The 20,486-nt window shown below is 37.9% G+C and overlaps 1 protein-coding gene across 1 annotated transcript in view; it reads right to left on the bottom strand.

Moving 5' to 3' along the window:
- Nucleotides 1–20,486, bottom strand: part of ARFGEF1 (ARF guanine nucleotide exchange factor 1) — a 92,268-nt gene that overhangs the window by 25,824 nt on the left and 45,958 nt on the right. The window contains exons 15-22 of the mRNA XM_080938652.1: nt 16,498–16,609; nt 16,085–16,290; nt 15,771–15,855; nt 12,505–12,676; nt 10,893–11,044; nt 5,731–5,859; nt 4,873–5,031; nt 4,524–4,674 (exon numbers count right to left, since the gene is read on the bottom strand). Coding sequence (XP_080794778.1) covers nt 4,524–4,674; nt 4,873–5,031; nt 5,731–5,859; nt 10,893–11,044; nt 12,505–12,676; nt 15,771–15,855; nt 16,085–16,290; nt 16,498–16,609 — 1,166 coding nt within the window. The remainder of the gene's footprint in view (nt 1–4,523; nt 4,675–4,872; nt 5,032–5,730; nt 5,860–10,892; nt 11,045–12,504; nt 12,677–15,770; nt 15,856–16,084; nt 16,291–16,497; nt 16,610–20,486) is intronic.

Below are 20,486 nucleotides of genomic sequence, written 5' to 3'. Positions count from 1 at the left end.
TCAGTTTTCCTCAGAAGAAATGATGTATAGGTGACACCAGTGACAGATGTGAATCAAGGACACATGCGTGATAAACTACATAATAAACATGGTTCATCATTTCAAGACACATTTGCAAGGACCACACAAACTAAGAGCACTATGAATTTAGGTCATAAAATTAGTGGTACTGGACAAAATTTCCCTTAATCTTTAAGAAATGCACAAGTTCTACTGCTGTTTTCTGTGTGGTTGTCACATTAGAACTTCTGTCATTTAACCATCAACCTCTTATTTACAAGGGTTTATTGAAAATTCTTTGTATAGTATAAAACTCTCTTATTTATAAGAGAAATTATAAGAATAATTTCCAGTTACTTCCAAAACTGTTCCATGTTAGTGAAACAATAATCCTGCTTTAAAACTATACTTGAGAATTATCTTTGATACGTGCTGGTTAATTTTATGTCAGCTAGACACAGCTAGAGTCATTTTTTGATTGAGAAAGTGCCCAGACCAGCTTGGCCTATGCTGTATTTTCTTGATTGGTGGCTGATGTGGGGGAGGACTCCGCTCTCTGTGGGTGGGGCCGTCTCTGGGTTGGTGGTCCTTGGGCACTATAAGCAAGCAGCTGAATAATCTGAGAGCAAGCCCGTAAGCAGGCATCGTTCACACCGTCTGCATGATGATGTTTGGGCCTCCAGGTTCCTTGAGTTCCTGCCCTGACTTCTAGGAAAGTGTAATATGAAATAAGTCCTTTCCTCCCTAAGTTGTTTTAGTCAAGGTGTTTTAGAATAGTAATAGCAATAGAAACTATAACTAAGGCAGAAATTATTACAAAAGTGGAGTGTTACTTTAACAGACTTGGTCATGTTGTTTGGGGGAGGATTGTGGAAACTGAGTGTTCAAACCTTAGGCAGGCTGTTGTGGAAACTAAGAAAAATGATGACACAGTAGATGACACCGGCCTAGGAAGTTTTAAAGGAAGTTTGAGGGACCATTTCAGACTCTGCTGGGCTGTTGGTGTGAGACTTTGTATTAAGTCTGTGTTGTGTAGAGCTGAAGATAGGGACAACTGGTACCAGACAGCTGAGCTGGGGAAAACCAGCATCATTAGTGAACAATCTCCTAGGAAGTACTTCCTGAGGCTCAGCATACAGAGCTACTGTGTTCCAGACTAAAGCTGTAATCTTATGCTGGCAGATGAATTTGGTAATATTCGAGGGTGTCCCACATGGCACCAGGCATAAGGCATGAAGGAATCATGAAGAACAACTGAGACTTGGCATTGAGAGAGCAGGGAGGCCATTGATGACAGTGCAGCCTCAGCTGACACAGAAGGCCCAGGCTTGAAGGTGTCATGAAAAGAGGGTGTGGTTGTGTGGCAGTTAGAGAAAAGAGCCCAAGAGTGCTCTATGCAGACCTTTTGGAGATGGCAGTATCATGAAAGGGCTGCCAAGGCAGCAGCAGTTGTGGACTGCTAGGGTGTGGTTTTACTTGACGTGGTTGTAACAGTGCCCTTTCTTCTTTGCAATACAAAGGTATGTATCTTATTTTTCATTTTACATTGAGAACTTTAGATCTGCTTTTCACATTATGTATTTCCCTTCCTACATAGTTTAGGCTCTTACAGCCTCAGTCCCAGATTGCCTGACGTTCCCAGACTTATTTCCCTGTACAATCTTTCTTCACTTCATTTTCTCACAAGACCAATACTTCTAAACTGTGGTCTTCCTTTTACTTGCTATGTTATGGTGAACGTTCTTCACCCTGCCATGTAACAGTGTCTTTATTCCTGTGCTGTCAGACATCGTGCCCAGTGAGTGTCCAATGACGGACTTTACTGCACTGTTCTCATCCACCTGACTCAGCAAAGTACCACTTACACTACAACTGTTCAAACAGTCTAACACTGTCATCTCACCCAGACTAAAAAGTCTCTGAAGGTTAACAACCAAGTCATATCTATTCTTCATATGCTCCTACCTCAATATTAAACCCAAAGTAGGCACCTAACAAATGCCTGTTGATCCTATTGGCCAAGTACAAATCCTTTCTGATGAAAAGAAATCGAATGACAACTAAGCGAGCGAGTTCAGACTCCATTGAGGAAGAGACTCAACTGTACAAAGACGGGCCTACACTCCGTTTATCAGCAGAGAAACACAGTACGTTTCAATGTAACGTGAAGGTCACTCAATAGCTGAAATAGACTATATAACTTTGTTAACAAGACCAATGTTGATAAAGAAAAGAATAGCTCATGGTAATATTACCTGTTGCTACACTTGGAAGGCTAACCATATGAAAAAGGAAGATGACAGGAAAGTTTCAGAAAGACGGTCATTTTAAAGTAACAGAAGAAAGCATTTGAGCCTATCTCATATTTTAACCCACTCTGTGTGGTCACAAAGAAAAGTTGAGCAGAAGGCATAGGAATGGAAAGAAGAGCAGAACGAGATGGCACTGTAGTGACACTAGAGAATATGAGGTGATCAGGGTGACATCTGTCACCCACTCATCACCAGGGCTGGTTATTAGGCTGCTATGGCTGGTTCACTGGGTGTTCCCTCCTCTCCGCAGAGGTCCAAGTATACCCTCCCAGCAGCTCAGGTCAGGAGGATGACTTTTCCCTTACAGAGAAAGACAGCTTTTTATTGAATATATATGACTATCTGTGCTCCCTACTAAAACCCCCAAACAAACTCTAAAAAAAAGTACAAATGGAGTCTAAGGGTGTTAAGGTTGTGACACCTTTTTGTATTGGTGCTGGGATCAAACCCAGGGCCTTATAAATGCAGGCAAGCACTCCAAGTGAGCTTCATCCTTAGAATGACTGTCACATTTAAAGAACTACTTTTTTCTTGAGAAGAATCTCACTGTGTAGCACACTGTGGTTTCCCAAGGCTAGGATTACGAGGGTGTTCCAGCAACCCAGCAATGCAGCTATTCAGGAAACAGAATCACGTGTCCTTTTGAAGACTGCCATGCTCCCAACTTTCCCCAGGAAGTAATCAGGAAGCATATTGAAATAGGAAGAGATATGAGAGATAAGCTGATAGACTCTTTAACACAAGAAGTCAAAGATGAGAGCATGAAATAACTGACAAGAGTAACCAAGGCGGTGGGGAAACAGTTATAAAAATCATCTAACATATATAGCGAGCAGGAACTGAAGGAAGCAGTATCAGGACAGAATGTCAGGTGTCACTTCACATTAGTTGTGCATCAATTGAAACACACACTCTAGAGGTTTTAAACTTTTTATATTTGAAGTGATTTACAATCATTTATAAAAATTAGAAGAGGGGTTGGGGGGATGGCGTGGTGATTTGAGAACATGGGCTCTTCCTCCTGAGGACCTGGGCCCTGGTTCAATTCCCAGCACCCACATGGAAGATCAGCTGTCTGTAACTCTAGTTCTCAGAGTCTGACACCCTCACATATGTACACATGTAGGTAAAATATTAATGCGTGTGAAATAAAAATAAATAAAAATTTAAAATAATTAAAGAAACCACAAAGAATGTATAAAATGTCTAGAAACTCAAGCCCTTTAACTAACATGTAACATCTTTCACAGAGTCATGTGATAGTATAGTAGCAACAGACAATTTTCATTTTATCAAATTACTCATATTGTGGCTAAGAAAGTTATAACTATTGAATGTATTCTTAAAAGACTCGTGTGGCAACTTTCAAATAATATTTAGTCTGAATAATCCTGCAATTAAATGATGTCTTTACAATGGTGGAAACCAACTCTGGAAATAAAGTAGCTGGCATATAAGCATGAAAGAAATGTAGAACTCAAACCCAAAGTACAGAAGTCAAGGTAAAAGTTTAAGCATTTTCCTTGGTTAAACTCTTTTTTTTTTTTTTTTTTTGATAATTTATTTATTTTATGTGCAAACACTGTTGCTGTCATCAGACACACTGGAAAGGGGCATCAGATCCCATTACAGATGGTTGTTGAGAGCCACCATGTGGTTGCTGGGAGTTGAACTCAGGACCTCTGGAAGAGCAGTCAGTGCTCTTAACCACTGAGCCATCTCTCCACCCTGTTTGAACTCCTTCCATTCACTACTGAAAACATATTATCTTTCATCTTTTTGACATTACTTTTGTTAATATTTTTATTTGTACTATTGGCCATTCCCAGCTTTCTGAAAGCTTGGGTAAGAGGTTCTAACCTGGCAACAGTTTGGATGGGTCTACACAGCGGCTTTAAAATTTGTGAGTATGAATGATTTCTCTAGTTTCTCCAATTATCTCTTAACTTATACCAGTCTACAGATTACTTCCCAGTCTTGGAAGCAAGTGAGTTGAAGTGTATGCTTTACTTAGTCAGAAGGAAGGAACCAAGGCATTTAATACTGTAAATCAGACCAAGCAAAAAAGGACTAACTTCCTAGTCATCTTGTTTTTCTCTGTAATGTTAGGCAAAGGGCACTTTCTCTAATTATATTTCATTGTTCTAATAAAAATAACACGGTGATTTAAAAAAGTTTGACACTTTCTAAAAGGAATTTAAAACCTCTTACCTAGCCCCAGACCAACAAATTCATCCGCAGCCTGATCTTTTGTCCCAGTGAGAGACCCTTCTCTGCCTCTCATGGTCCCAGAGATGTAGCGAGGTTTCACTCCGGTTCCTATAAGCTGCGCGAGCTCTAACTGGCTGATGCACTTCAGGATCTACAGCGCAGAAAGGAAAAAGTGAGGTTAAAGTCTGCATCTAGAACATACGCAGTTAGTATTTATAGTATAGGTCACTACAGAAGCCGTTTCTTTAAAACAGATTATTTTCTACAACTAAAGTGTATTAATTAATGGTAGAACATTTAGCATCAAATAATTTTAAAAACTGAATTGCAAAGTTAAAAGTGTTTGTACCTCATGCCACGAATTTCCTAAATAATTTCCATCAGTGTGAGCCACTGTGATGAGTGTTTTTATTGTGTCGATATTCTTCTGTTTCATTTCAGTAATACCAGAACTCACTGTAAGTAAGGTAAATCTGGCTAGTGCTTGGACATATGCATCTCTTTCCAGCTACGAGAGAGGGGGGGGGGGTATTTATATGGTTAAAACACAACACACTGACTGGCCTCTAACTTATATTAAACCAACTGTCTATGTGCTTACTAAATTTTAGCAAACATGTCATGGATTACACATAAAGTAAAAATAAGTATAATCTTCAAATAAGAAAGAAAGCTCATAAATGTCTTAATCCTAGACACAATCTGAACTAATAATTCAAAGTGAGATTTTTCAGTAGTCAACAAATTAATCTGTATAGTGAAATTAACTTTATTGAAAATTGTTTCAATTCTAATGGCAAAATCCTGATTTATAAATGTTTCATTATTTCCTCTACAGCGAGGCTGTGTTTTGTAATGCACTAAGTCATAACATTCACAATGAAATATGAAATGGGCTAAGAAATATGAGTCTAGCTAAAAATCATCCTTAAATTTCAGAAACTCCTAGAAAGAACTGTCTTCATGGAAAGCATGTTAGGTATTTACTTGGTTCTTTTAAAAAATAACTAGTTCTGAGGTTTAGAAGGCACCTAAAATAAATACTTACAATGTTTAGAAACACTATACAAAATTGCTCTATCACAGTCTCTTAAAAATTACTTAAACTTACTACAAATTCTGAACTGGTTGTAAGAAAGAGAGAGTGCTATGAGCTGAGCCCTGCGGACGGCGTGTTCCCAGCGCGGCTGTACGGAGAGGCTGTTACCTGAATGCTGAAAATGCAGGCAACTCTGACGGCGCATCTTATCCCTTCCAGGCACAGAGAGGCCACATCAGTGTCGTCACAGTCCTGCAGGCCCACGCTGAATGCAGCCAGAAAAGGTGTCCAAGCCAACTAGAACAGTTCAAAATTTAAAATAACATGCTGATCAACAATAACTGAACTTGTCATAGTAAGCAAGAAAGTTTTCTTAGAAAATGATGTTTCTTGGGCTTAAATAAAACTCAGCAATGACCTTAGGTGTATTTTAGTAACAGTATCTATAAACTATTCACAACAAAGAAACCACAGAAATAGTCATTCATATATAAAGTCTTACCTTTGACTTAAAGTTGATTTCTCATCACAAGCACTACCTTTACAACAGTGCAGATTCTTTAGTGCTATGACAACCCTTAATTCTGCTTCTACTTGCAACAAGTTACTACAGTTCCCAAAGCCTGCTCTCCAGACATCACTCAGCCTGACTTTTACTGTACTGAATAAGAGCAATATTTGATTCTTAGTTGTAAGTATTTAAAAATATTCAATAAACTACTCATTACCCATTTTGGAAGAGTACTTATTTTATACTCAGCAGGCCCTGGTCATATCTGTGATCCAAGCACTTCTGAGGTGGAGTCAGGACTGTGAGCTCAAGGCCAATCTGAGATACTTGTCACAGTCCCAAAAGTAAAGTCCAATAAGAAATCCACAGACTCAAGTGCCTGATAATGAATTATATTGCTTTTAATAGTTCTCTGAGCAGCAGAGCAATATGTACATAAAGTTATAAAGATAGAAGATGTTATTCTACCAGCACATTAACAGAAATGATTGAAATTTTATTTTATAGGTTCATGAAACTCAGCATTTCTAAGGAAAACAATTACTTGAAGATTTTCTTCTGTAGTTCAGAGAGTTTAAACTAGGAGCTTAAAATCCATACACAGCACACAAACTATAGTGCCTGGGTTCTTCCTAGGTCTCGCTCTACATCTACAACACGTGAAGTCACTAATTAATATTATCCCTAATTAATATTAAGCAAATAGTGAAACTACTGTCTGTACATAATTGTATAAATCTTTCTACAATAAGACTTAGCAATATGAAAAATGTTCTCATGAATATGCTCAATTCCTAAATTTAAGTCACATTATTCTAGAAAATTAGCAATTATGTAGTACTTTCCCCCGGCCAATACTTATTTATTGAACAGTTACAAACTAGAACCTGTACTAGATATTAGGTGTTGTGGACATTTGATTACACTGTGAACATTAAGAGTGTGTTTCTAGTTGTGTGGCTCAGCCTCAGCACATACTTTTAACCCCTCTGGGTGGAATACAGGCACACCTTTAGTACACACCTTTAATTCCAAACAACACAGGTAAAGTTAGTTTGTAGAAGAAAACACCCATGTTTGAAAGGAATGTCTAATTGAGTTGCAAAAAAGTGACTAGTCAGAGAAAGATTTGACAGAGTAGGATCTGCTCAACTCTCCCAACAGAGAGAAAAAGAGTAGCTTAGGAGAGCAGAGAAAAAAAAAAAAAAAAAAAGAGGAGGCGTTTTACTGGGACAGTGCACAGGCACAGGATTCAGAAAGAACAAGCCAGACACAGGTGAAGACAGACCGAGCCAGAGTATGAAAAGTAGCCAGAAGATTAGAAGAGATTGCCAAAGTTAGTAAGAGGCCTAGCAGAACAATTCAGAAGCTGAAAGAAGCCAGGTTGAATAAGTTAAACAGGAAGTTTGAGCCAGAACAGCTGAGTTGACCAGTTCAGAAAGAGCTAGAAACAGTGAGCTTATTCAGCAGTAAGTCTCAGAGACTGAAAACATTCTTAGATTGTATGGATAGTAAAAGCTTCCAGGACTAGGCCTAGGTTAGCACGCAGAGGCAATAAGCCCTTGGAGATGACAATTATATCAGGAGAATAAAAGATACTTTTACAATTTGAAAATATGAACATGTTCTCCTCCATCATAAAATAATAATGCTTGGATTAAAAGATGTGTAGTCAAGGACCTCAACATAAAAGCTGAGTCTCTGATTTGGACAATGAAACAGTAGGAAATATCCTTGAACTCTTCAGCACAGAGAAACACTTCCTGAACGGAGCCCTGATTGTAGATGCATTAAGACCAACAGTTAATAATCTGAACCATGTGACATAAGGGGAGGGGACTGAGGAGCAAAGCAAAGCATTATTTGAGTAAAGAGAAAGAAAAAAAATATTTTTACTGATTATCTGACAGAGGGTTAGTATCTAGAATACACGAAGAACTATAAAAACTGAATATAAAAAAATCCAACTGAAATATGGAGTAAAAAACTAAACAGAATTCTTAAAACAAAACACAAATGGCTGAGAAACAGTTAATGAAATGTTCAGCCCTAGCCATCAAGCAAGCACAAATTGAAACTACTTTGAGATTTCCTCTTTCTCCAGTCAGAATGGCCAAGATCAGTAAAAATGGCAGCTCATGCTGGTGAGGACGTAGGGTGAAGGGAATGCTCAACCATGGCTGGTGCGAGTGCAAACTTGTGTAGTCACTATGGAACCATCTTGTGCAGTTCCTCAGGAAACTGGGGTCATAGAGACCTCAACGCCCAGCTAGACCACGTTTGAGGACATGCCCAAAGGACGATTCATCTCACCGCAAAGACGCTATCCGTCCCCTTCCACCTCCATTGCTTCTCTACTCATAATGGCTAGAAACGGGAAGCAGCTAAAGGAAATATAGCTGTTAAAAGTGAAATCATGAACTTTGCAGGAAAACAGACAGGATTAGAAAGAATCGTTCTGAGGGACATAACCTAGACCCAGAGAGAGAAAAAGTGTCTGCATATTTCATCTCAGATGAGATGTTAGCTTTATATTTTATAATGTGTTTCAGAGGTTACGTTGTAAGGGACCAGTGGCAGGGGATCTTCCAAGGAACAGGGAGGAGGGGTGCAGTGTCCTACAGGGGAAATGAGAACAGAGAATTAAATGGGGCTGGTGGTGGGAGGGCAAGGCAGAGGAGGAATGACTGGCACTAAAGGCCCTTTGAAAAGCTCTATGGAAATCTACTGCTATACAAGTACCTTAAATATATACACATGTGTAAAAGGAGTTTAAATACAGTTTCCATAAGAAATGAAGGAATTAAACATCATAAGCTCTGAAGTAATACAACTAGTACTAGGAACAAGTTTTATCTTTTTACTTGTTAGCCACAGAACCCCTATCTCTCCCACCCCTAATATTACAGGCTATGGACAAAAGTACTGTTATCTATTGGTTACTGTAGTGGTTTAAATATGTTAGGCCCAAGGGATGTTCCATGAGGAGGCGTGGCCTTCCTTGTTGCAGGAAGTGTGTCACTGTGTAGGCGGGCTTTGAGATCTCCTGTGCTCAAGCTCTGCCCAGTCTGGAAGAGACTCTCCTCCTGGCTGCCTTCGGATCAAGATGTAGAACTCTCTGCTTTTCCAGCATCGTGTCTGCACACATGTTGTCATGATGACAATGGACTGAACCTCTGAATCTGTAAACCAGCCCCAATTAAATGTTTTCCTTTCTAAGAGTTGCCCTGTCATGATTTTTTTCCTCATAGCAATAGAAACCCTAACTATGACAGCTATCTTCCACAACCTGACATTTAAAACTCTATTACTGAAGACACCACATGCTTATGTCATAGCAAATGAACAATCTAGCTGGTGCTCAACTGGAAGCTTCGACTCTATGGCCTAGTGTAAGTCGCTAGATATGCTACCGAAAGAGAAAGGCACTCATCTTACCCAACTATGATAGTTACCTGGCAACTGAGATCACTAGTGCAATAGTGGCAGGGATGTTACGTTATTTTTATAAATGGCCAACTCCATGAGATAGACTGCATACCTGATACTGTCAATAAAGCCAAGTACCCAAGACTAGATGGGCCTCAGGTGTTGTCTTAGTCAGGGTTTCTAGTCCTGCACAAACATCATAACCAAGAAGCAAGTTGGGGAGGAAAGGGTTTATTCAGCTTACACTTCCATATTGCTGTTCATCACCAAAGGAAGTCAGGATGGAACTCAAGCAGGTCAGGAAGCAGGAGCTGAAGCAGAGGCCATGGATGGATGTTGCTTACTGGCTTGCTTACCCTGGCTTGTTCAGCCTGCTTTCTTATAGAACCCAGGTCTACCAGCCCAGGGATGGCTCCATCCACAATGGGCTGGGCCCTCCCCCTTTGATCACTAGTTGAGAAAATGCCTTACAGCTGGAACTCATGGAGGCATTTCCTCAGCTGAGGCTCCTTTCTCTGTGGTAACTCCAGCTTGTGTCAAGTTGGCACAAAACCAGCCAGTACAGGTGGAAGCCTTCTTCCATTACTCTGATAAATAAACATAGCAACAAAATGACTCCTGATGACATATTTCTATGTCCATATCAACCTTCACCAGAAGCTGCTTCTTGCAGTCTACAGAACCACAACTGGACATGCAGCATGTAAGAGACTGTAAATGCAATGTCTAGATGACAGCTCCCTTCCCTCAAGATTGGGATTCATGTAGAAGAGGGAGCAGAAAGACCCAGAAGTGATGGATGACTTCAAAAAAAGTGTTTTCTAGACACAACAGTGTAGGTGCACACATGAAGTTACAGACTGTATCAGCACACACAAAGCCTGCAGAAAACTGTGGCGCAGTGGAAGAGTAGTGGCCATGAAGCTACTCACAACCGATAGCTTTTGGAGAGGGAAAGTTAGTTGTATTCAATGAAGTGACAGTAGTCTATGAACCACACTCCAGAGCAGTTATTCCCAGTTATTTCTTAATGTACTTTAGAACTCCTGGGCTAGAAGTGGGGATGAGAGTGTGAACCTCAGGATCACTTTGAAATTGGAATGCATTAAGATTTAGAAAGAAATCATTTATAACTTAAAAAAAAAAAAAGCCAAGGGATTAAATGATCATTCCCCAAATCATCCTATTTCTAATTGCTGAAGTCACACTTCCACCAATTACTTATACTGCATACTGTTGTCTTCTTTAATACAGAAATAGTTTGTATTAGTTAAACTCTAATAATAACCAAGAAATATCTTGTATATCAATAGGTTCTACTATACTTAAAAATATGCTAAGCAAAATTATGTAAAAATATATACTGTAGCAAAATTACAATAATTCTAACCTTAAACATAGGTCTCACGTGCTCCAAGTGTGTTGCACTTGTAAAAGGTGCCTGAACATGGCTCACAGCTTCCATGAGTGCTTTGGCTGTCTTGGCCATCTGTTCCATTTCTAAATTATACAGAAGTCGTCTTTGTTTTTCACTTGCTACATCTGAAATAACAAATATTACCATTTAAAAATAGAAAGCTCTTTAAGTTGACACTTAAGTAAATGCCAGCAATTAATACTAATTAACAATAGACCTAAGACTCCAAACAGGAATGATTACATGTTATTTGAATCCAAGTATGCAAAATATACAAAACAGCTAAACCCAGAGAAACAGAGTCGATTAGGGATGTTGAACATTTCTTTAGGTGCTTCTTGGCCATTCGGTATTCCTCAGTTGAGAATTCTTTGTTTAGCTCTGTACCCCATTTTTAATAGGATTATTTGATTCTCCAGAGTCTAACTTCTTGAGTTCTCTGTATATACTGGATACTAGCCCTCTATCAGATGTAGGATTGGTAAAGATCTTTCCCCAATCTGTTGGTTGCTGTTTTGTCCTTTTGACAGTGTCCTTTGCCTTACAGAAGCTTTGCAATTTCATGAGGTCCCATTTGACGATTCCTGCTCTTAGAGAACAAGCCATTGGTGTTCTGCTCAGGAAACTTTCCCCTGTGCCTATGTGTTCTAAGCTCTTCTCTAGTGCAGGGTTTTAATGTTAGCCAGAGGTGATGTAGCACAACACTGAATAAACTAAATGCCAACAGAATTACTCATCTTGTTCACTGACTGATTGATGTGCTTAAATAATGCTCTGCTCGTGCTGAGTGCTAACAGTGAGATACAGCTCACCAAATTTTCACTTTAAAAGAATGAACTGCACCTTGAGGTGGTGGTGGTGGAATATTTTACTTGTCAGGAATAAGTAAAACCTGTAAAAAAAAAAATCTCAGAGAGCAGAAAAACTGAAAATGAAACTGTCAAGGAAGCCAACCAAATGTGGGACAGGAGAAGAGAGCAGAGGTAAAGATGATGGCATTTGTGCCGAGTTAGCAAAACAAAAAACAATGGCCCTGACACTCAGCAAATCACCACCTTTCCCCCCATATCTGGTTTCTCACTGACTTCAACCATCATATATCAAATGAGAACAGAAAAAAAAAAAAAAAAAAAAGATATGGGGATGCTATAATCTAGAAAAAAATGTAATCAAATCAGAAAACGCTTAAATGTAAGGGTTTAATTAATATGTTTAATGCTGTCTCTTCAGTGTCCTCTAAGCAATTTAATTTCCAAATCCCTGCTGAAATAAACTGCTAAGTGGACAAGTTAATATTTAAACACTCTTAACATATGTAAATTACTTAGTTTTTAATCAGTCACCATTTTAACAGTTTTAGATGGATTATTTTTTATTTTAAATTAAGCAAAAAGCAAGCAAACAAAACAAAAAACCCTTAAGCACATACCTCACTGTTTTTTAAAATGTGAGACAAAAAGTTTCCATGTCATCTTGAGAAAAATGGGCGGCCTAATCTTAAACAGACACCCACAAAACCCAAAGAAACCAAACCAGACAACCATGTCCCCCCTGAACAATCAGACCTCATTAATCTGGTACTTACTCTGTTTAGTTGACTTTGTAGGGATTGTTAGTTCTTTTGTTTCTTTCATTGATATTTTTTTCCCAGCTATTTCATTATAAATGGCTGATAGATACTCTTCAGGAAGATCTTTACTGTCATTGATACCACGATTCATTTTAATATACTGTTCTTTCGTCATTTTGTTTTTAACCTAGATATGAAAAACCATTATCACTCCTAAAAATTAACATAAAAATTTCACTCATTTTTAAGAATTAGAATATCTTTTTAAGAGACTTTGTGTGTTCTGAAGTCTAAAAATGAAACATATGAAGTGAGTAAACACTGGGTTAGCCACTCACAACATACTGCACTGCACACTGCTACCATGGTGGGTCTGGAAGCAATGTAAAATAAGTCTACTTTTCTTCTCTTGAAATCTTGTACAAAACATACTAATCTTGAATTTTTCCCCATATGTTTCAGTTAAGCTGTTCTTAGTCTTCAGTATTAGCCATGTGAAGGCTGGTTGTTACTATAAAAATATGTAAATATACTCAGATTTTTAAAAAATTATTGATTTATTCTATATATGGAAGGGAGTTACCATAAATATTCAGGTAAATTAGCACCAAAAGGAATATGGTAAATATCATGTATATTTGAACTTTGTAGACAACTTATAATGAGAAACTGGTTTTGAAGTTTTTACATTTGCCCATATCCTTCACAAATAATGTTATTTGTTTAGAATCTATGTTTCTTAATTACAAATCAGTTGGGACCAGGGCTATGAGTTTAATTTGTAATAGAATATGTGACTTCTTATAAGTTTCTCTTCTGAACCAAATACCAATACAACTCAGAGGAACATTAATATATCCAGTCACAAAAAAGAAGATACCGCAAATTAAAATATTTTCAATATTCTAGATGATTAAAAATGTCCATTTTGAGTGAATGCTATGTTTAATGACCTATCATAGCAAAAAAGGAGCAGTTCAGTTCACTGAAAAGAAATTTATGAAATTCTTAGTATACTTTATGAAAGTTTGAAATTATAAATAGAAAAGAAACATTTAAGATTAAAAAAACTAACAATGTGTTTTCTTAACAACATGCTAGTTACAATTCATATCAATTAAATTATTTGCCTAATTTAAGGAAACTACTATGCATAACTGAATTTAGTTGCAACTCTCAGTTGATTTGAGGTAACAGAAGAGAGTCTAAGTCTACCTGTGGAATATGGTTTATTTTCAGTGTTTAAGGTTACATTTAAACATAATCAGTTTGGGAAAACAACATAAAATTTTAAGTTAACTTGCATGCTGTAAATGTGTTTAAATAAAGGAAAATTTTTTGAACTGTAAAAAATAAAAAATAAATAAAAGAATATGTGACTTCACAGAACTCACAAGCTATTCCACAGATACAGGTTGAGCATCAACACAGTATCTCTGTTAGTAGTCTGCTGTGGAGCCATCTGACCAGGCCCCAAATACATTTCATGGAAAACAGCTCTTGTCCTGAAGACAAGACACTGTTTTCAAGATGATCTACCTTAAATGTAGAGTCAAGACCTTTTTAGAGATTGTTATTTTTTAATTGCATGTGTATGCCTGTGCCTCACGTGTGGGGATGTGCATCTAAGAGCAGATGTCCATGGAGGCCAGAAGAGGTACTGAATTCCCTGGACCTGGAGTTATAGGGACTGTGTGCTGCCTGACAGAGGCTCTTGGAATCAGCTCGGATCCTCTACAAGAGCAGTATGCCCTCTTAACCTCTGAATCACCACGTTTCCAGATTCTGTTAAGAAATTAAATGTTTAATTTTTGAGGACTAATGAAAAAATTTTAAAGAATTAAAATATACATTTAAAAATACATTCAATAGGACATGGTATAGTTTTATATGCTGCTGCTTGTTTCTAAAACCCAATAAGCCAAATGCTTTTTTAAAGAAACATTTGTTATTACATCTTGTAATATGAAGTGTATCTATCTACTTTAGGTTATTATTATATGGTTCAAACTTAAAAAAAAAATCAGATGAGAAACCAAGCATAAACTCTGAAGGAAAGATAGCTAAGTACATAGTTGTGGGATGCTTTACAAAAACATGGCGGTGGGGTCAGGGGGAGGAATTAAGACAGATAATAAAAACCTGAAGGTGAGCTGTTCTAACTGTATTATCAAGAAACTACCAAAATCAAATATAAATTATTAAAACGTTCTTAAGATCCTACACTAAGCCAATTAAGTTCATTTAACTATAGAATTTAAGGTAGGTAGGACTTCATATATAATGCTGTATACTTTTCATATTAATCTTACCTTGAATATTTCAAAACACATAAAAATAATCCTGTTTAATTCACAGCAAACTGCAAATGATTTAACTGTCCCCTTAAAACAGTTAAACACATAATTTAGCATATATTCAAGACCGATAAACATCTAAGAAATCTTGTCTTTTCTTGACAAGGTCTCTTGTAGCCCTGCCTGGGTTCTGTAGACCAGGCTGGCTATGAACTCATGAGATTCACCTGCCTCTGCTCCTGAATGCTGTGGTAGAAGATGTGCACCATTACACCCAGTCAACAGCCAAAAAATTCTTATAGGTAACTCATAATACCAAAATGTGCTTTTTAGAAGTCAAGCAAAAAGAAGCCCAAACTTCAAATGCAACATTTTAAAGTAGGCATCAGAAATCAAGTGACAGTTCTTTAAAAATACTAAAGACATCGTAATTGTGAAGCCTGCACTGGTCTGGATTCCTTACACGTCTGTAGCTGAGATGCTTGTTCAGTGTTCAGCTGGGATGGCAGTTTATGCTAGAGTGACTCTAAGAGACACACACTGAGAAACAAAGGAAATGAAACAGAACTGAGATGTGCACCATTGCCTGGGATGTACCTGAGTCTACACAACAGGCTGGCCATCAGTAGCTGAGGGATGGTGCAATTCTAATCTAGGCGAACAATATCATCTCACTGCTGTTCAAACTTTAAATGTCGTTTTAAAAACACAGACTGTATATAGTACTTTCCATTTAAAGAATATTCAGAAGACCTGAAACATCTCTTTAGGTTAAAATGTGTTTTAAGCTTTGTATAACTGACAATCAAGAGACTGACAAATAATTTACAAATACTCATAAGTCTTATTATTATTAATAACAGATACAATTTTAATTCTGGAAATTGGCTTAGCCACATAAATTTAAATTTTAGCTAGTACTTAATAGACTCAAAAGACTGTTTTCAGTACTTACTGTAAAACTTGGTGTAGAAGAAAACATACCTGTGGACTGTGAAGGTCTGTGGTCAACATGATAATTGAGTAGGCCAAAACGTAAGCAGTGTCTGCACTGGCAAAAAGGGTTTGTCTGGAAAAAGTAAATGTGTGGCACTATAAGCTTTGTTTCATATAAACATCATTTCACACACCAACTGTAATGTTCTCCCTCATGATGAACATGCTATCATTAGTACACTCACAGATGAGTGTGTTAACACTTCCAAATAGTAGATAACAAGCCATCTTAAAGAAGGGGGTAATTCTGACTATCATGAACACAACTGACAATAATCAAGACATACTCAAATCTTACTAACCCTTGGTTACACTCTAGATATCTTGCAGCAAATTTTTCCATTAATCGATCAATTTTCTGAGCTTCTCCTGGAAGTCGGAATCCTTCCAGAAACAGACGAAGAGCTGAAACAAAGTCTTTTCCTGAAAAGTCATGTTGGTCTACATACGCATACATGACTTCTTTATTGAATTTATCATTATCTCCCAGGAACTCACCCACCTGAGTCTAATGGGGAAAAAAAAAAGGATAGAAATTAATATTCACTGGCATGTCCCATTTGCAAAATAACCATTTACAAAGCAGAAAATCCTAAGAACTATAAGTTTTGACTATATGGTTACACAAATTCTGGTCTGAAGCTACAAGTTAACTGTTTTAAATATACATATAAACTGTAGAAAGGGTTAGAATGAAATGAAACGGCATTCTTACAGAGTCTAATCTTTCTTCTTGATGTAAGAACTGAGCTAGATCTTCAGGGGTGGTGCCAAGCATCCCTTGTTCTTGGAGGTACTGTATTCCTCTCTTTGGTTTCTTATTAAATCTAAATGAATAGAAAGATTAAAAAGAGAAAAATATTCATTCTCCCTGAGAAGATTGTACAGTACAATAAATACTTTCTTAACAGCACACAGAAAGCAGGAACCAACATTTGCACACACAAAATCATTACATGGCCTAAGGTTTATTTTTTTCTTAGAAAAGAGTCTCAAATGAAAGTATATCATTTTACAGACATTCTCTACAGCATGCTGAGCTTTCCAGTTCCTATCCACGGTGGTCACTGAGAGGGTTAGGGACCATGCTGCAGAAGAGACGAGGTAAGAAAGGATGTGAGTACTATACAGTACTTCAGTAATCTAAACTGATTAGACGAGCACATAAACATGCATGTGGACAGAACCCTCTCATACACATCGATTAGAATGTAAGGCTGAGGAAAGGGGGCTGCACCTATGCAGTATTAGGAAAGTCACCATTAACACCAGGGACTTTCCAGGGAGACTGTTCTCTGTATACTTCTGTCAGTGACTCCTCACTATGTTGAGAGCCTTATAAATAAATGTATTGGTCCCCAGAGTGAGCTTTGGTAAAAGCAGAACTTTTCTTTGTCACTGAAACTTTACAAAGAAGGGACAAACAATGTCTAACCACCACCCTCAAGTCCCAAATTCTTATAAGAGATAGTATATTTAACTTGTAGTGTTATTATGTCACAGGATATAAAAAAAAAACAGTAAGTAGTATAGAAACTTGTACATAAAAATTAAAATACCTAGATTTTTTTCAAAATAGAAAAAAAAAGGCTTTACAAGGTCATATACATTATGAGGGTCTTAACCAATTAGTTAAAGTATGTGAAGAAGGAGGTACAGGACAAGACGCTGGCTTGTCTCAGCACAGCAGAGTCAGTTCAGAGCTGAGAAATTAGCCATCTTCTTAAACACCGAGACCAAACTGGGGGTGGCAGCACTGCATCTACAAATTATGAACTGCTAACTCTTTCTGGAAGCGTACTTCTCACAGCAGTAATGTGTCCTTTTGTACCTTAACAACCCACGTTCCAAAAAGCCTGCTGTCAAACTCACAGGTTTAGGAAATTATTCAAGATATCCAAGTGGTGTATCCCTGGGATATTTCTGGACAAGTCTATAACAAAAAACCCAATGGTATTATACATCTCTTTTAGATGCTGATGTCTGGTTGTGACTTTAACAAACAGAACCTGGATTTCATTCAGGTTTTGCCCATACTGCCCACCTCCCCTGGTACATACCAGAGGCATGTGCTGCTGCAAGGCGCTGTTAGTAAGTCAGCCGCTTTAACAACTTACTTCCCATCTAAAGTTTCTACGGGTATAATTGTTTTGCTGAGTCTGATGGAACAGACCACCAACTACATAGTTACACTTTTATCTATCAAAACAAACACAGCAATCTAAGTACAGAGAGACCATTCTCTGACTTTATCCTTCATCCTACAGGGTTCTTCTGAGGCAAAAGTTCTGATACAGTCCAGTCAACTAAACAATCATGTTTCACCTTATAAAACAGGTTAATTAACAATGATACTGAAGAAGTTTCCTCATGGATTTTGTTCATGTTCTGTTCCCCATGAGGCTGTGATGAGACCTAATGGGCAACTTCTGTTTCAGCCCTTCAAGTGCTGGGTTTACCCACCAGGTCTAGCTTTAAAAAAAAAAAAAAAATCTGTCTGTCTTTCTGTCTCCCTCCCTCCCTCCTTCCCTCCCTGTCTCTCTCGGTATATCTATCTAATCTATCTTCTAGTAGGTTCTGGGGAATTGAGCTCAGGTCTTTAGGTATGCAAAGCAAGCACTTTACTGACTTAACTAACACTAAACCAAAGAGCTAAATGTAGGACTTCAAACTCTGAATCTCCACAGAACCCATCTAGGAAAGGTTCTGACAAGAGAGTAAGTTTCCACTGTTTTGCATGTCTGTAAGAGATGCACTCTGGAGAGAGACGGCCCCAAAGACCCCATCCCAGGATTCCTTCTTGCCGCCGATATGCCTTTCCTGCCACTATTACATAGCCTAATAATTCTTAGGCATTAGCCCATCCTATTGGGGAAATTTCCTGCAGATCAACATGAAGATGGACTTTCATGATTTACTGTTTAGATGAACTACTTTATAGCATTCCTAGTTGAATTCAAAGTTGAAGGAGATGGTTTTAGTTGTTTTGCCAGAAAGATGTAATGTCAGAATCAAGAATAGAATGTGCCCTCTCTTCACAGAAGACTAAGTAAAGACTACATAAGAATACAATGAGCTTTCATAAACTGCAATAAGAAGAGAAATAGGCTTCAGATAGATTTGTGATCAAGAAAAAAAAATTCATCTAGGTCATGTTCAAGGATAAAGCCACAGGTGTGCACTATGATAAAGCAAGGCCATGTGAAACTGTTGCTTTGAACTTATAGTGAGCTTATAGAACGAAACACTGCTTTGAAATTGCTATAAAATCCTTCTGTAACTCCTCCTTTGTGTAACATTTATCTATGAGGTAATTTTATAAAGGAATTTGGTCTAAGAAAGTATAAAAAGGCTGAGAGAAAAAGTATATATGTGTATGTATATAAGTATGTATGTGCATATGTATGCGCACTTGTAAAATTGATGAAGCAGGTGGTCAGGCCCAGCAAAGTGTGTGTGTGTGAACAGCATATGAGAGTTACAAGGCCAGAGGTCATCAGCCTTTGGCCTTCATTGGACACTGTCCCACTTCAATACTTGAATGTTGGGGTGGGACCCCAGCAGATACTCCAAGACACAGGCATGGACTTTCTGAAAAGCGCTGCACCAGTTCAGGCATGAATTGTAAGAAATGACCAATGATACTGCATAAACTTAAAAACTTGTGCATAGTAAAAGAAACAATAAGCCAAGGGAACAGACAGCTTACAAACACACACACACACACAAACTTCCAATCGACAATTACAAAGAAATTGAGAGAGATTAAAGAGGAGAAACCAGATGGAGCTGGAGAAAGCAGACCTAGATCCAGGTGGACTTAATTGGTAGATATGAATATTTTAAGGGTTTCTGTAGACCATTTTATCTCATATAGAAGGGAGTTTGTGTCTTTGTCTATTGGATGTAATCCTATTGTATAAAGGGTTTGTGGATTGAGAATTTAATATATAAACCTGTATAAAAAGCTATCGAACCTTGGAGTAATGTTTGTGTCGGGTGGTAGAAGAAAGAAAACCTTGGGGCGGTAATTCGACAGAGTTTGGTTCCATAGTAAAGTGGCACCAGGGGAGTGAGACCAACCATGGGGCCGATAAAGAGATAAGCCTTCCTTTTTATTATTTACTGCACCAGGGGACCAACTAACATGTTACACAAGGATCCACTAAAAGGTTACGGCTATCAGCCTAAGAGTTAGTTTGAAAGTTTTTATTTTCTAAGTAAGAGGAGGCTGGTGCCATGTTGAGTCACATGATTGTCTCAAGCGTGGGAACCTTAAGCAAAAGAAACAGAGGCGCCTCTGCTGACAGACAGGCTGTAGGTGTCCTGTGGTGAAAAGGCAGATGACCATGAACACAGAGAAAGAGAGATGTTCTGGTTTTACAGAATCGTTTAGTCAATGTATTAAGAGCTGGTTCAAAATTAGAGATGTGTTTGTTTTAAAGATGGTATACAGAATTAAGGATCAAGTCAAGCTTGTTTTAGTTAGAAGAGATTACGGTTTACCCAAATCACATGGGAATTTTCACCCACGGTTTGGAACTAAGAAGTCTGTCCACCAGACAGAGTGTCCACCAGACAGACATATATTAGGGAAGGTATTAATAAATAAAGATCTGATGCTCCAGATTGAGAGCTGGACAGACGAAAATACTTTAGACTAAGGTTCTAGTTTTACAAATTGCTTACTATTTGATTTGCAAG

Source organism: Micromys minutus (genome assembly GCF_963924665.1).
Source record: "Micromys minutus genome assembly, chromosome: 26".
In the NCBI taxonomy this organism is placed as follows: Eukaryota; Metazoa; Chordata; class Mammalia; order Rodentia; family Muridae; genus Micromys; species Micromys minutus.
The sequence above is the reverse complement of the archived record's forward strand: the minus strand, read 5'-3'. Positions and strand labels throughout refer to the sequence as shown.